At 30.0% G+C, this 15,573-nt stretch overlaps 3 protein-coding genes across 3 annotated transcripts; 2 read left to right on the top strand and 1 right to left on the bottom strand.

Moving 5' to 3' along the window:
* LOC129900836 (UV-B-induced protein At3g17800, chloroplastic-like) lies at positions 1–2,083 on the bottom strand. The gene is made up of 2 exons (XM_055975910.1): positions 1,649–2,083; positions 1–991 (listed from the first exon to the last, which is right to left on the bottom strand). Exons 1-2 carry the CDS (start codon positions 2,020–2,022, stop codon positions 238–240), a joined length of 1,128 nt encoding a protein of 375 aa, XP_055831885.1. The 5' UTR covers positions 2,023–2,083; the 3' UTR covers positions 1–237.
* Positions 2,084–2,883: 800 nt separating this feature from the next.
* On the top strand, positions 2,884–5,996 carry LOC129900743 (40S ribosomal protein S8). Its single transcript, XM_055975765.1, has 5 exons — positions 2,884–2,985; positions 3,104–3,176; positions 4,716–5,049; positions 5,429–5,595; positions 5,694–5,996. Exons 1-5 carry the CDS (start codon positions 2,982–2,984, stop codon positions 5,776–5,778), a joined length of 663 nt encoding a protein of 220 aa, XP_055831740.1. The 5' UTR covers positions 2,884–2,981; the 3' UTR covers positions 5,779–5,996.
* Positions 5,997–13,169: 7,173 nt separating this feature from the next.
* On the top strand, positions 13,170–14,597 carry LOC129899658 (uncharacterized). Its single transcript, XM_055974674.1, has one exon. The coding sequence runs from the start codon at positions 13,401–13,403 to the stop codon at positions 14,304–14,306; it is 906 nt and encodes a 301-aa protein (XP_055830649.1). The 5' UTR covers positions 13,170–13,400; the 3' UTR covers positions 14,307–14,597.
* The last annotated feature ends 976 nt before the right edge of the window (positions 14,598–15,573 follow it).

Raw genomic sequence — 15,573 nt, forward strand, 5'->3', positions numbered from 1 at the left:
TAGAACAAGGAATCTAAAATACTATTGCCAACAATGAAAGTTCCATACATCTCCAAATCCTCTTCTAATATTTAACATCAGATAGCAAAATCCTTTATACATTAAGAAAACCTGCAATATACTTGAAAACTAATATATATAACCTCTAGTCTTTTTCTTTCATGGCGTAAATGAGATCAAAACGCTAATGTGATCGTTCTTCGTTTGATAAAAAAAATCGCTCCTTCTCTGGTGTGTTTAGTTCTCCTCGAGTCGATAAAATTTCCTAACGTAATCTTCTGCATCCCAAAGGAAAGAACCAAAAGCAACAGCCTCCAACACTAACCTCTTCAGACTCGCGAACGACGTTGACACTTCCTCGTCTCCCTCATCGCCAAAAAATGCAGAGCAATGTTTCCCAATCAGACTCTTAGACTCTTTGAATTTAGGTTTTGCACACATTATCTTTATTTCATGATCAAAATTCATAACATAAGACCTAAAATTGTCATGCTTCTTCTTTTTCCCCTCGATAAGTGGCACTGGACCGACTGATGTCGATTCTGTGTCACCTATACGTCCGAAGGGAACACTTTTTGGTTTTAAAGTCCATGACCTCGAAAATAAGAGGTTGCTAGGAGGAGTTTTATCAAAACTCTGTTCCAAATGGTATCTCAACGAGGCGGACTTGAAGAAGTATCCATACAAAATCGAAGCAACATAGACATGACGGATTTGATGCTTTTGGACTTGAGTGAGGCTCAAATTATCTTTCATGTTAGACTTATCTTCCCATCCTATTTCCTTAACCATTTCAAGTACTTCAATGCTATGTATAGACTCGAGTTCCCAGTCTCTACGAGGCAATATCTCGAGCCTTCCATTGTACATACAGTTAGAGAGCTTAGGAACCAAATGCACTCCAATTTGAGAGAACTTGTAGATTATTAACATGTACATAACATCCTCTACAGCGTTGTCACATTCCAACTTTGTCAGCACAGAAATTCTCCTGCCATTTTAACATATTCAAATATTAGTAAACATTTCAACATATTCATCAAATTATTCACTCCATAGTTCGATAGATCTTTTGAAGAACTGGTTAATGGGATGAGAATAATCATAGAGTCCCATTCTACATTTCAAATACAAGCAACAATGAAATTTATAGTTAGAGGAAAATTCGTCAGATTTTAAAAATTGTGAAGGTTCAAGTCCCTATATCAGTTCTACATATTAAGTCTCACATGGTAAGCTATAAAATAAAACAAGGGAAAGAAATCTTCTATGACCTGTTAAATTGCAACTATATGATCAATGTATATAACTCGAAATCTTATGATAATACATGTGCATTACTTGTGCCTATATACTACTAGGCACAACAATGTGGAGAGTAAGGTTAGTAATCCCATTCATCATGGAGTGTTTACTTAAAATTATCTCTCAGATAACCTGATAGCGTAAAACTTTTTTAAATTATAAGTTTAACTTCGACATGAAGGTTAAGTTGACCTACAACAACATATAGTTCCACATATCTTTTCATTATGGTGTAAAAGTTTAGTTATTTGATTAGAAACATATCATGAAAGAGTATATTTCGACTCACAACCTTGTTAGGTTCCATATTTGACAAACTTAAAACTCATACGACCATACAAACCTGTGAAGAATAGCTTCATCGGTGCCCAAGCTAAAAACACTACGAAGTAATGCATCATTCTTCACATAATCCAACTTGTCCAATTCTTTCTCCACAAATGCGTAAAACAACGCTTTGTCATGCTGTAAAAAGCCCCTCAACGATCTCCCTGCTTCTGTCGTTGGCGTTAGTGGTGCAGTCAATCCATTAAACGCGCAATTTTCACCACCACCATTATTATTATTATTATTACTATAACTAGCCACTAACACCAATGAATTTTTTTTCTTGTTGCTCTTGAACAGAGTAGTACTCTGTAAATTTCGTAAATTGATTGAAGAAAATTGTGGTAATGTATTATGTGAAATCTTGGAGTATGAACAAACACAATCCATTAAAGAAATTTAATTATGAAAAACACAAAAAAACAGAGGAAAATATGAAAACTATGTGACAATTTGTTGAAATTGAAGTAATATTATGAAACGATGGACAGCTTAAATAATAGTATAAGAAATCCTAATCCGTTTCATTCAAGGATTAGTTGTAGAATCCTTAACCAACTCAAAATATGAAAATTTAACAAATAAAATAATTATTACCAAATAATTAGTAGTAGTATACTTTTGTCCTAATTCAATATTATTATCAGGTATTATAATAATCGTAAAAAACTATCAAAATGGATTGTGCAGTTGTGAGACTGCTCCATCATTAACCAAAAGTCTCGAATTTGAACCTTGGGTATGATGAAAATCCTATTAGAAGCGTCACCCTACAACCCAGATAGAAACCAAAAAGTAATGGCGAAAAACTAGGAAAAACGGATAAGTGGATTGGAAACGAGTAAAAAACTTATGTGTTTGGTATTTATATTAACTAAACTATATTAATTTATTACAATTAAGTTTTAAATTAAGATAAAAATGTAGACTGATTAATAAAGGCGAATCCACAATTTAAAATTTACGGGATCTTACAATGACCTAAAAACTATGAGACTAGTCTGGATTTAAAGTGAATAAATTTAAAATTCTAGTTATTTTTAAGTTATTAAATTTTACATTAATAATTTTAAGCATTTTCAATGAATTTCTTAAGAGAAATACAAATTTCCCCTACATCTCCTTTTTTTATAGCTAAATGTGTAACTTTTCAATTATCTTACTTATAATTGAAAAGCCCACGAATGACTATGATCTTAACTAAGCCCAAAATCAGTTAAGGCCCAAATTAGATGGGCTTCACCCACTCTTTGATGCTAGGGTTTTGAAATATCTTTTTTTTTCCCATCATTACATGGAGGAGAGCAGAATGAAGGAGTAAGTAAGGTCGGGTTAAGCTCTCAGCAACCATGGGTAATTATCTGAATTTTTCTTCCATCTTTTGATGTTTGATATTATTTTCTTCGTACAATTTCCGTGTTATTACAAAAATTATGATTTTTTAATAATTTTGTTTATGTATGTTGTAAAGGTATCTCAAGAGATTCTATGCACAAGAGACGTGCCACTGGTGGCAAGAAGAAAGCTTGGAGGAAGAAGCGAAAGTTAGTTGTCTCCAATATTTCATTTTTTTATATTTTGAGACCTCTTCGCGAAAATTTTGGATCCGCCACGGACTTACGGGTGTTATCAATTGGTTCAAGGCTTATAACCAGAACTATAATCCCAAATAGGGGTGGCAAAATTAAGTGTGCGTTGATTATTGATTCATTCATTAGCTCCACCCATTTTAACTCATTAAAATTTTTGATACGTAATTTGAATTGGCAAATTTTTGATACGTAATTTGAATTGGCTCATGATAAATCTTATTTAAATATATTTAATTTTTTAAAAAAATTTGATATATTATATATAACTATAATAGAGAAAAAAATAATTTTATTAGTTACTAAAAAAGTTTAAAAGAACAAATAAAATAATTAAATTTAATAAAAATTGAGTTGGGTTGTATCTTCCCGTTATATAATCCATTTTGACCCAAACAAATTTGAGTTGGTTTGGATCGGGACTTGGCTCAATTATTGTCTTAATCTATTATAAACCGTTCAAACTTGATCCAACTCGCCTAATTGCCACATTAATCCCAAACGACCCCAAAATGCTTATATACATGTGTGTTTGTGCGCCTGTACCTGCTGAGCTTATCAAATTTTAGTATTGGGATGGTTTTTTTTTATAACAAGTAAAATTCGCAACCGCTATTCTTTGGGTGTGCACGGGGTAAAATCTTCGCTCTTATGCAATAGCTTGCAAATCACATATGAGCTTAGACAAGTCCGATGCGACGAGCTCGATCTAGAATGCAAATACTTTGCTTTCGCTTGCAAGGTGTTTCGAACTTGAAACCTCCAACATGGAAGTCTCAAGTCCAAACCATTGGGGGCACCCAACTAGGCAGGGGTTGGCCTGTCAAAATGACATGACGTGACAATGGAATCTAATAGGTGAGATGTCGAGTAAGTGTTTACATTATCTTCTTCTGCTTAAAGAAATGACTCATTTGTAAATATGCGGTACCCTTTCATTAATGTCTAGTACGTTAATAAAGTTGCCTAAATTTCTTCCTTAGCTGATGTGAAACCATGCTTTAAAGAAATTGTCTCGTCTAACAATGAGGCAATAAAAATACTGCATTTCACTGTGAGTTCATATGATTGTGGGGTTGTTCAATGTGTGGTTTTTTTTCTATTAAGACTGGTCAAATTTGTTGAGCTTCATATATACCCCTATTGAATTGATGACATTATATCAGTTTATGATTCTTGGGATTGATTATTTGCTCTTTCTCCATAAAATGGAATAAGATTTAATGCTTCTTTTGTAACTAAAGAATATCTCTGGGCAATTAGGCTATATGGTGATTTTGACTGACTATGTTGTTCTTTTCATAGTCTTTACTAGTGAATCAGAGTGGTGGCTAGTTTACTTCATATCCTTTTTTAAATCAGAGTGGTGGAAGTAACTTTTGCGGAGAAGTAACTTTATATATGAATATGATGTTATGGAAAACCTTTTACACACACCACAATTTCAGGCTGCACAAAGTGTCAATTTGCTTATCTTGTTTTTATTCTCTTAAGGTACGAGCTTGGACGCCAACCAGCTAATACCAAAATTTCAGGTAACAAGACTGTCAGGCGTATTCGTGTGCGTGGTGGCAATGTGAAGTGGAGGGCATTGAGGTTGGATACAGGAAACTATTCATGGGGTAGTGAGGCAGTCACACGCAAGACTCGTATTCTGGATGTGGTTTACAATGCTTCGAACAATGAGCTTGTCCGCACACAAACTCTTGTCAAGAGTGCAATCGTTCAAGTTGATGCAGCACCCTTTAAACAGTGGTACCTCCAGCACTATGGCGTTGACATTGGTAGGAAAAAGAAGGGGACCGCTAAGAAGGACACTACAACTGAGGTACCTCAACATAGTCACCACTCCACTCTACTTAACTATAGACTATGTTGCTTGGACTCTTTGAAAATGTCGACAGGTGCGTGTTGGACTCTTCAAAAGTAGTGTATATTTGGAGAATCCGGCGTGGGTGCGGCAACATTTCTGGAGAGTGTTAGCAACATAGAATTTATAGCAAGGATCTATTAGATTGTTTACTAATGTCATACTAAATTTGTTTTTTCCTCCAGACATAATGATCTTTCTTTTTCTCTATATAAGAATTTTAGTTAGCGACTCCATTCAATGATTTGTAATTCTGTTTGGTTAAGTGATGTGTGAGAAATGTATGGAATATTTCCTCTCATATATACTGATACTTTTCTTTACGGCAATGTTGAAGGAGGGAGAGGCTGTTGAGGAAGCTAAGAAGAGCAACCACGTAGTCCGGAAAATTGAGAAACGTCAGAAGGATCGTACACTTGATAGTCATCTTGAAGAGCAATTTGGCTCTGGTAGGCTATATGCCTGCATCTCATCCCGCCCTGGTCAATGTGGTCGAGCTGATGGGTAAGCTTACGCTCAGTATTCCCTCTCCCCACCCTAAATCCCTTCTTTTTTTCCCACTTTGTTCGACTCGCTGATTTGGCTTTCACTGAAACTGATAGGTACATTTTGGAAGGGAAAGAGTTGGAATTCTATATGAAGAAACTTCAAAAGAAGAAAGGCAAGGCATCTGGTGCTGCTGCTTAAGTGGTGTTTTCGTAATGTCCAGAATAGTTTGTGTTTTTTCTTTTTTTATTTGTCAATCAAGCTTCAATTTTGAGAGTGTTTTTTATACTTATTTACCGCAAGTTCAGAATGGTGCCTGGCTGTCATTTTTATTTAGCAATTTTCATATACATGGTGGGATAACTTATCTCAAGATAGCTACTTTCAAGATAATTAATTCTGAAATAACTTATTTCCAATCGAACGACTCCTCTAGTCTTGGGATTATAGTCCTGGAACTATCCTTCTGACTCTGTCAATATATTCACAGGAGTTCTACCTTTATGCCAATAAAGATGGTGTTTTTTTTTTGTTTTTTTATTAACACTATCTAATTGCCCAATAAAGCTCATAACAAAAACAATTCATATCTTTACCAATGCAAATTCCCCATGAAAGGTTCATTATTATAGGAAGTGTTCCTAATCAGAAAAAAATTCATTGTCTAACTATAAATGGAATTTCTATTATTTAGGAAAATTTTATAGCTAGGGACTTGAGATAAAAATGGAATGGAAGCTTTCAATTATTAAATATATATTCTTATAAAGAATATTTTTCTAACTCTTTTAAGATGGGAAGGTATCAATAACCTTCTTATAATCAATTTACTATAAGAATTCATATTCAATTGATAATAATATAACAATTCTATCAATCTTTCATGACATATAATACTTCAAATGAATTTTTTTTTATGTTAAAAGTTTATCTTTTTTACAAATAGTATTCTTATTATATATTTTTTTCTTAAAAAAAACAAACATTCATAACCTATTAATTCTTTTAAAGAAGGAAAAATTATTTGGATGAGTATTCTCTAATAAATTATTATTGATTTTAGCAATATTTTTTATTTATTATTATGATAAATCTGTTATGTATTAAAAGTTAATTGTGCATGCAATATAAATATATTATAAATGTTTTAAAATATATTATAAATGTTTGATAAGAAATTAACACAATGTATTATAAATGTATTAAAGTATGTGATGAATGTATTATCTATGAATAAAATTTAAATTATGTGTTTTACAAATTGTTCTCTGTAATATATGTATTAAATCTATATTATAAATTTATTATAAATGTCCAATGAAAAAAATATTATTGCTATAAATGATAAATATTTTCTTAATATAATATATCTATGTAAGTTTTCCTTAAAAAAATGAAGCCCTAGGTCTAAAGTTCGATTAGGTTTTTTAATGTTCAGTTTTGAAAAAGTGTGCACCATATTCCTAACCAAACTAGATCGATTCCGTTTGATTTTTTTAATTTCGGTTCGATTTATTTTGATGTTTTTAAAATAATTTTTCGATGCAAATGAAAAATAAAAATGATATAGGATAATTCAGAATTCACACTCTATCTTTTAAGTTATAAAATTAGATTAGTTGTTATTCACACTTCACTGCCCGAATATCCATTAACTAATATCAATTAGTTGCTCACACTTCAAAGCAACAACTAACAACATAAAGTAATAACATTGTGGAATTGGGTCAAAATATATAAGTAACAAAATTTTAAATATTATTTTATATTTATTTAATAAATCTTCGAATTTTTGGTGGATCGTGGAGTTGTGATCCTAACACCGAACATCAAATTGAAATTTTTGATAAAAAGAATCGAAACTAAATTGAAATATTGAAGAACTGACGTCGAAAAATCGAATTAGTTTGATTTAATTTGATTTTTTAATTTTTTGATATTTATGTCTATTCCTAAATTAGCTATCTAAATTTTTATTTTCCACGTGGTAATTTTTTTTACCCCTTTTTTTTAAAGAAGAAATTTATGCATCCCATAACACGTGGGGTTAGCTTGGAATTTCTAGATTGAAGAAACGTGTCAAAATGTTTGTGAACCCACCAATGCCAGCAAAATTTCTTCTAACTCAAGAAAGGCATCACACAATGGCCATCCATTTAAATACATCCAAAAATTTCTACATCATTTCATACGTCGTTTCTCATAGGTCACTACAAAACTCTACATCATCTCATCTGTCAACTGCTCTAATTTATACATCATTTTGGGTTTGCATGAACCATTCATCAACATTGATATACTCAAGATTTTCAATAAGAGCTATAAAACATAAAAAAATAAATATATAAAAATTAAAAGGAGTTTGATATTCGCTATATATACGTAAAAAATAATTTTAATCATATATAAATAGTATAATATTTCAATGAAGGAAATTCGAATAAACTCCCTAATATCATGCTGGCTCCGCCCCCGCTTACGGGACAAAGTTATATTTGTTAGAATTTTGCCTTGATTTTTTTAAATTATATTTGAATTTTAAAGAAAAGACAAAGCATTATTACAATTATTTTTACTTTTCTTAACAAGAAAATATAATTCTCTTCCATATTTGATTATTCTTTTTTTAGAGTAAAAGTTTGGATCTCAATAATTGAAGGTCCCTCTTCTCTTCATCCACAATGTAGAGGTTTGAGAGTTTTCTTTATGGAGAGATTTTCTCTCATATTTTTTATGCTTATTAGTAGTTTTTAAATTTATAGGTCATTTGATCAAATTATATAATAATATTATATTTTTGATATAGTTTTATTTGTCATCTGATTAATCACCAACGTAATTTACAATTATAGATTTTCATATGACAGTCCGATTCTTTCGAATCGAAAAATATTTTCTTGAGAATTCAATAGAACTCAATAATATATTCAATTAGCTTTGATTTGGCACTTAGTTTTATTTGGATGGTTGTTACGTAGTATTGTATAATATAATATGCTATATTATATAGTGTCGTTATATTATTTTTATAAATATGATATTTGAATAGATTGATCATTTTTTGTCATTATATAATATCATATATGAATAATTTGAAGAATAAATTTACACAAAAAGTAAGATACGAGTAAAATTACTACAAGAAGGCAGGATAAAAGATACAATAAGATTATTAAATAATAAATAAAGACATAATGAGATTTTTTTAAAAAAAAAAAAAGAGAAGAAAATAATGAAGAAATCATACTAAATCAATCATACACAAAGTAGATTTTTTTTGCAATTACCTAACTACGAATTATCAAAATAAATTCAATTTCGACATGAAATTCAATATCTACCCCTAATTTAGATTGAAAAAAAGATTGGTATTTATGAAAATTCTTTTACTTTTGTTTAGAAGTTTGTGTATCAGTAAAATATGTACTTGTGTTTTGAAAAAAAGAGGTGATTAATTTCGTTTTTTAAGGCAAATGATTAATTATCAGAACGAAACAGATCTAAATAAGAAAATGAAATGAATATTGAGTCTCATATAATTAATTATTCTTGATGTTGTACGAAAATTAAACAATAATTGTCTGCGTGAATTGATTCGAGTTTAATGGAATATCATTTTACTTGTTGTTCTTATTAAAAATAGTTGCTCTAATAATTATCGATTTAAAAAATCAACATATAATTAAGTATATTCTTTTTATTTTTGGATCTTAGTAATAATTATTCTTAAATATAATAAGTATTGATTAATTATTATATAAAACGTATTGTAGATCACTTACACATATTCCACCCTGTTCTTAATAAAGATGATTTTATAACTATGACTCAACCACTAATTTTTTAATAGGACACTTTTAAATATATACGATAAACTAATTAATTTACAATAAATATAGATATATTTTATTTACATAAAAAATAACCAAAATCATAGAAAATATATAGTGATTATACAATATAGATTACTTATACATGAGTTATACACTGAATATACATTATGATACACTAAAAAACTGAATATAACTTGACTATACATGAAATATACACATATTATACATAACTATACAACGAATGATCATTTTTTGGTAATTATTTTGGCTGAATGGCTAGTGGGTGTAATTTGCCCCTTTTTAATTAAAGAGTGAAAGAGTGCTTATCACAAGAATTATTGGTTGAATATCAAATAACTTAGTTATCTATTTATTCTTTATTAGTTATTCATTTTTTTCTTTATACGATCCTTTAATAAATCATAAATTAGAAGAATAATTTTACTAATTTACCTGTTAATTTTTTTGAAATTTTAGAAAAAGAATTGCAAGAGCAAATAAAAAAAAATTAATTAATTCTTCTTGATTTGATAAATTGCTAATTAATCCTATTCTCATCTTTACTTGTTCATTTTTTATTTAACACACCCTTTAAGTAATAATAAATAAAGTGATAGTTTTACCATATCACTTCTACTTATTACTTTCTTTATCTAGGAATGACAATGGGGTGAGTGTGGGGCGGGTATGATTTGAGGCTTAACCCGTAAGATTTTAACCCGCCCAGCTTCTCGCATAACATTTTTAACGTTTTAACCTGTCTCGCAAAAATCAATCAGAATGAATCTTTGGAAAGGGATATGGTGGATACTCAGTAAGCTTGCCATGAGGTAGTAATGCCAAAAGTTCTTGGAGGAGGTTATCTGCCCCAACCATTCTTTGAAAAAACCAAAAAAGCTAAATAAAAATTCAATATTGCTAAATTATATTTGCATCTTCCAAAATTCAACAGATTTAAATAGATTGTGTAATTAAGGATTAAATGTATTTAATTTAAGTCGTAATATATGTTCATCATCATATTTCACATATTTTAAAAAACTAACAGAGCAGTGATGCCTTACTTTTGAATATTTTGAAAAATTGAGTTTGTACTTTGTAAACTTTGATACAAACTTTGATGCCTTAATATGCAATTCAAGCAAATAAAACCATAGATTATGCAAAGTGCAAACTTACGCTTTTTTTTTTCTTTCAATTTCTCACTAAAATATAAAAGAGATTTTTAATTAGCTTTTATTTTGTTTAAACCCGTAATTCGTCCTGTTTTGCATCAATTTTTAAAATAATTATTTCAATCTATCCAGCCCCTCATAACCTTAAACCAACAGCCTCCCCACATGGCCTAAAAACTGCCACGCCCTGTATTCACCCCACCCTATCGTCATTTCTATATTTAGCTTTTCTATATGATATTATTTGATTTAACACGGTAAAAATAAAATTTATGATTGAAAAAAATCTTAATATATTTATGTAGTTATAAATCATTTTATTAAGTATTTTTTTTATAATAAACTTAAAAAGAAAGAATGTCACATAAAATATGATGAAATGAAGTATAAATCATCTTAAAAAAATGAATTAAAAATGATTAATACTTAATAATAAAAATAAAATAGATATAAAATAATAAATTATCTATTAATCCTTTAAATTTGGATAAATAAAAATAAATACATATTTTTAATATAATAAATAAATAATATAATTAAAGAAAACTATTTATAATAGCTTAGACAACTTACATAAGAGGAGGGAATAGTATTTATAAAGGAGAATCATGCATTATAGAATTCATTCAATAGTGATACTTTTAATATAATTTTTTTTTGTATTCAAAACTTTTGATTAATAACGAAGGAATCCATCGCTACCAATATCTATTTACTATTCCCCTTACCTTCCCAATTTCCAAAGAGTCAATCTATTAATAGTTCCTGTACATGAACATTACAAAACCCAAAAACGTACAAATAAAATCCCTTTTCAACTTTTTTGTCTCCACGTGCCACTCATGTGCATAACAATGCTTCGTATGGACTCAATAAACGTGGACCAATAAGAACATACCACGTCTCAGGTATGTACGACAAGAATAATCTTATCGCTCTTTTGGATATGCCCTTTTCAAATTCAATATTACCATCTTACCCCGACCTTTACTGGCATTCAACTCAGTATATCCTTTTTTTCAGGTGTCAGTTCACTTCCCCTTTTTAATTTATATACTTATCTTACAAAGTATTTTTACTTTTTTAAAAAAATTATTTATAATTATTTGAAATATATTTGATCCGACTACGTCAAATTTATGTTATATAGAACCAACTAAATATGTAGTTACGATTTCTATTATAACCTTTATTTTTTGAGTGAGTACTTTATACACACTAGATAAATTCATTGTTGTGTTATAGTCTGCAAAATACATAAAAAATATAAATCATATTAGACAAGTCTTGTGCGATAAACTGAACTCAAAAGACATTGAGGAGGATCGATCTTGAATCATTGGTATAGATGACCACCTTTCAAACTAACTGATCCATTCGGAAGGACCAGATCTTTTTAAAGAGTTGGTTAAGAGAGAAAAAACCTTTGTTTTTAAACAGATTAAACAAAATAATTTGAAACTCAAAAAATATTTCCTATTAAGAATTTTTATTTTATGAACAAACGGATCCTAATACTCCACAAAAGTTATAATAATGGTAATAATATGTGAATTATTGCTAAACTAATGGAGTACTTTTTAATATTGTAGGTGCTAAGGCTTCGAATTCTTTAGAGTTATTTATGCAATAATGTAAATATTATAGTGTAAAAATATATTATACAATTGATTATTGTATGTGGATTATTATTATTAGTATTATAAAACCATACGTTTTATTTTCTAATCTAGGTGCTGATTATGGTTTGGCTTTTGAACTATTTATGCAAAAACCATGATACACAATAATTGGACAATAGATAATGATATATAAATTATTATAAGACCACATATATAATTGTTTTCTTCATATTCTAGGTGCTTAGAATGGTTATCGTCCTAATCTTTTATTGTCATCATTTATATGTTTTACTTCATTGTTAAACGGTAACTCTATTTTTACGAGATAAAAATAAGATTTTCATAAAATTCATTTTTTATCGATCTCATCTATAATATTATATTGGGTATATTGTTTCTGTTAACATTATCTATTTTTGTTTACATTCTATTTTTCTATAGATTCTTATATAAGCTATTTATGTATTGATTATATAATATTTTATTAACCAATTTTCGTATATTATATTCTAATATTAATAATGTAGAGTTTAATATAAGAAAAATCAAACATATTGTATTAATAAATTTAAATATTGTTTCAAAGTTACCGAGCTATTATTGTCTCAGATATAAAATCGTGGAGTATACTATACTATTAAATAACACATCTAATTTTCATATAATAATTACTACTTTATTTCAAGTTTACATCTTTTAGTCATAATTAGTATAAATATAACTCCACCTATGAGAAAACATATTTCTTATTTCATTAAAACTAATATACTCAGTATAATTTCATTAATAAGATCTGAATTAAATAAAGCTTTACTTTTATCTTTATAGGATATAATTTGATTGTTTCAAACAAACCTTCCGTTAAAATATATAGATATTTTACCATAAATATTTTATGGTAATATTTTACCAACATAAAAATAGCAAAACGACGTCATCATAATCCCTTGTTTTGATTTTTATAGATACAAAATAAAAATATTAAAATTTATAATAAAAGCAAAAAATCTATTTGGCTCCATAGATAAAAATAGTAAAATCGTTTTTTTTTCGGAGGGAGTAGTAGCTTCCTTTCGAATATTCGCCCCCAAATTTCTCCTCCTCTATATATAACCAAACCTTCAATCATATTTTTTGCCAAAATTAAAAACTTTTTAATTTATTTTCTTCTTAAAATATTGAAGAAATAAAAAATGTCTGGAAATGGCAGAATGAAGAGAGTTACTGACCCGTTAAACGATAAAGTGAAGGCTCGAATCGTCGGCGGCGATCTCCGGGAACTCGGTTATCTCAGCAGCGGCAGTGAACACAGCGCCGATGCTGATAGCGACGTTGTTTCGCCTAGCTTTTCAGGTCTCGTTTTTGGTTTTCCTGATGATTTGGATCAAAATCAGTCGCCAGAAAATGATAACTACGATACTGAGCTCGATGAGTCATCAGTTGATTTTGGTGAAAACTTGCCGGAGGTGATTTTTCAAAGCGATACAGATTTGTATCGGAATGTGCTGTGTTCTCATGTTTACAAAGCGTTAGAAGTTTTTTCGTGTTTGAAATCGAATAAATCAGTACTCCGAAGGAATGTAATGATGTGTTTAAGAGATTTTGGTTATAATGCTGCTATTTGTAAATCACAATGGGAGAGCTCCGGTGGACTTACCGCCGGAAACTATGAGTTCATCGATGTTAAATCAGATGCCGTCAATCGGCAAACTCGTTACTTCGTCGATTTGGATTTCGCCGCGGAATTCGAGATCGCGAGACCGACGAGATTCTACGAACAGTTATCACAGTCGTTACCGAATGTTTTCGTCGGAAAAAATGAAGAATTAAAGCAGATATTGAGGACAATGAGCGACGCCGCTAGGCGATCGTTGAAAAGCAGAGGTCTACACCTTCCTCCATGGAGAAAATACCGTTTCATGCAGAACAAATGGCTCGGTCCGTACAAACGGACGTCGAATATCATCCCGTGGACGAACACTCCGACGTTTTTGCCTCCGCCGTCGAATCAGGCATACGCCGTGAAGTGCAGGTCAGTTGGCTTCGAAACCGCCGTACACGGCGGTCTCTGGTTGCCGGCGGTTACCCGGACTGGATGACTTTCTGAAGATGCTAATAATTAAATTAATTTTTAATTATATTAGCATTTTCTTGTTTTTAGAGTTGTCGTTTTGTGTTTAAACAAAGCGTCGTCGTTTTGTTTACCATGTGAAAAGAGATAAAATGATTATCCAAAACATGGTGTGTAACGCGGCAAATACCCATTGTGTGCTTTTGTTTATTCTATTTTTTCGCTTTTCCATCTGATGACGTGAGCTTGTAGTGGAGCTCCGACTAAATTTGGATTGTGTATTATAGGATTCATTTTGAAATGCGCTCTAAATTGCTTTTTACGTGCTTAAAATAAATGCAATATATAATATTATGTTAAGTCAGTATAAAGTGTCAAAATAACATATTGAGATTTTTACTTAAAATGTCTAAAATAAATAAAATATAATTAAGATATTTAAGTAAAAATTGATAACAATTTTAGGAGGACAATCGATGGTAATAAAAAAATAAGGAGTAACCCTCACTCACTGAAAGCCCTCGTATTCAACTCGCTTCCTCATCCACGTGGTCAATATGTTTTTTGTTATAATCACTATGATTGATGGGCCAAATGTGCTATAAATTATCTTATCCATGGGAGTAGATAAAGATAAACCCCACAATGAAGATATTGATATGAAGTTGACGTGGCAGTTATTATTTGAGCATTTTTTTTTTTACAGTGCACGACTTTAAATGTGAACCTTCTTAATAATTTAAAAAACAACAAAATAAATGAAAGTTTTGAAATAGACAAATTTGTATTCGACAGGTTGTTTGATAAGTTACGACAATTATAAAGACAAATACAATGTATTCAATGTGAATTAGATGTATACAGTTTTTCAATAAAATATAATAGGACGGATGAATATCTTGTCGCGCTTAGCGGTGATTTCAGAATTTTCATGTAAAAATTTTAACCCGCTTAATCACTGAATCAACTTTTACTTTTATGTCAAGAGGATTCAAAATAACATATATATATCGTGTAATTATTTGTCGAAGAAATTCGAATAAAAACTCTCGTCCATTTTTAAATCCGCTTTCGTACGTATAATCCCATAAGTGAAATATGCGGAAGATAATATATATGCAAATTTTTATCTCTCTCACAGAAATATAAAATTATTTTTAATAGTTTACTGATTCAAGCAAAACATTTCGATACAAGCTTAGAAGGAAACAATTTAAAAGTTTAAAGGAGCGATGTGGGTTCAGCCTTACCCGACCATTAGAGCACTTTGTCACGGACTTAGACTTCAACTAAAA

Source organism: Solanum dulcamara, chromosome 8 (genome assembly GCF_947179165.1).
Source record: "Solanum dulcamara chromosome 8, daSolDulc1.2, whole genome shotgun sequence".
Taxonomy (NCBI): domain Eukaryota; kingdom Viridiplantae; phylum Streptophyta; class Magnoliopsida; order Solanales; family Solanaceae; genus Solanum; species Solanum dulcamara.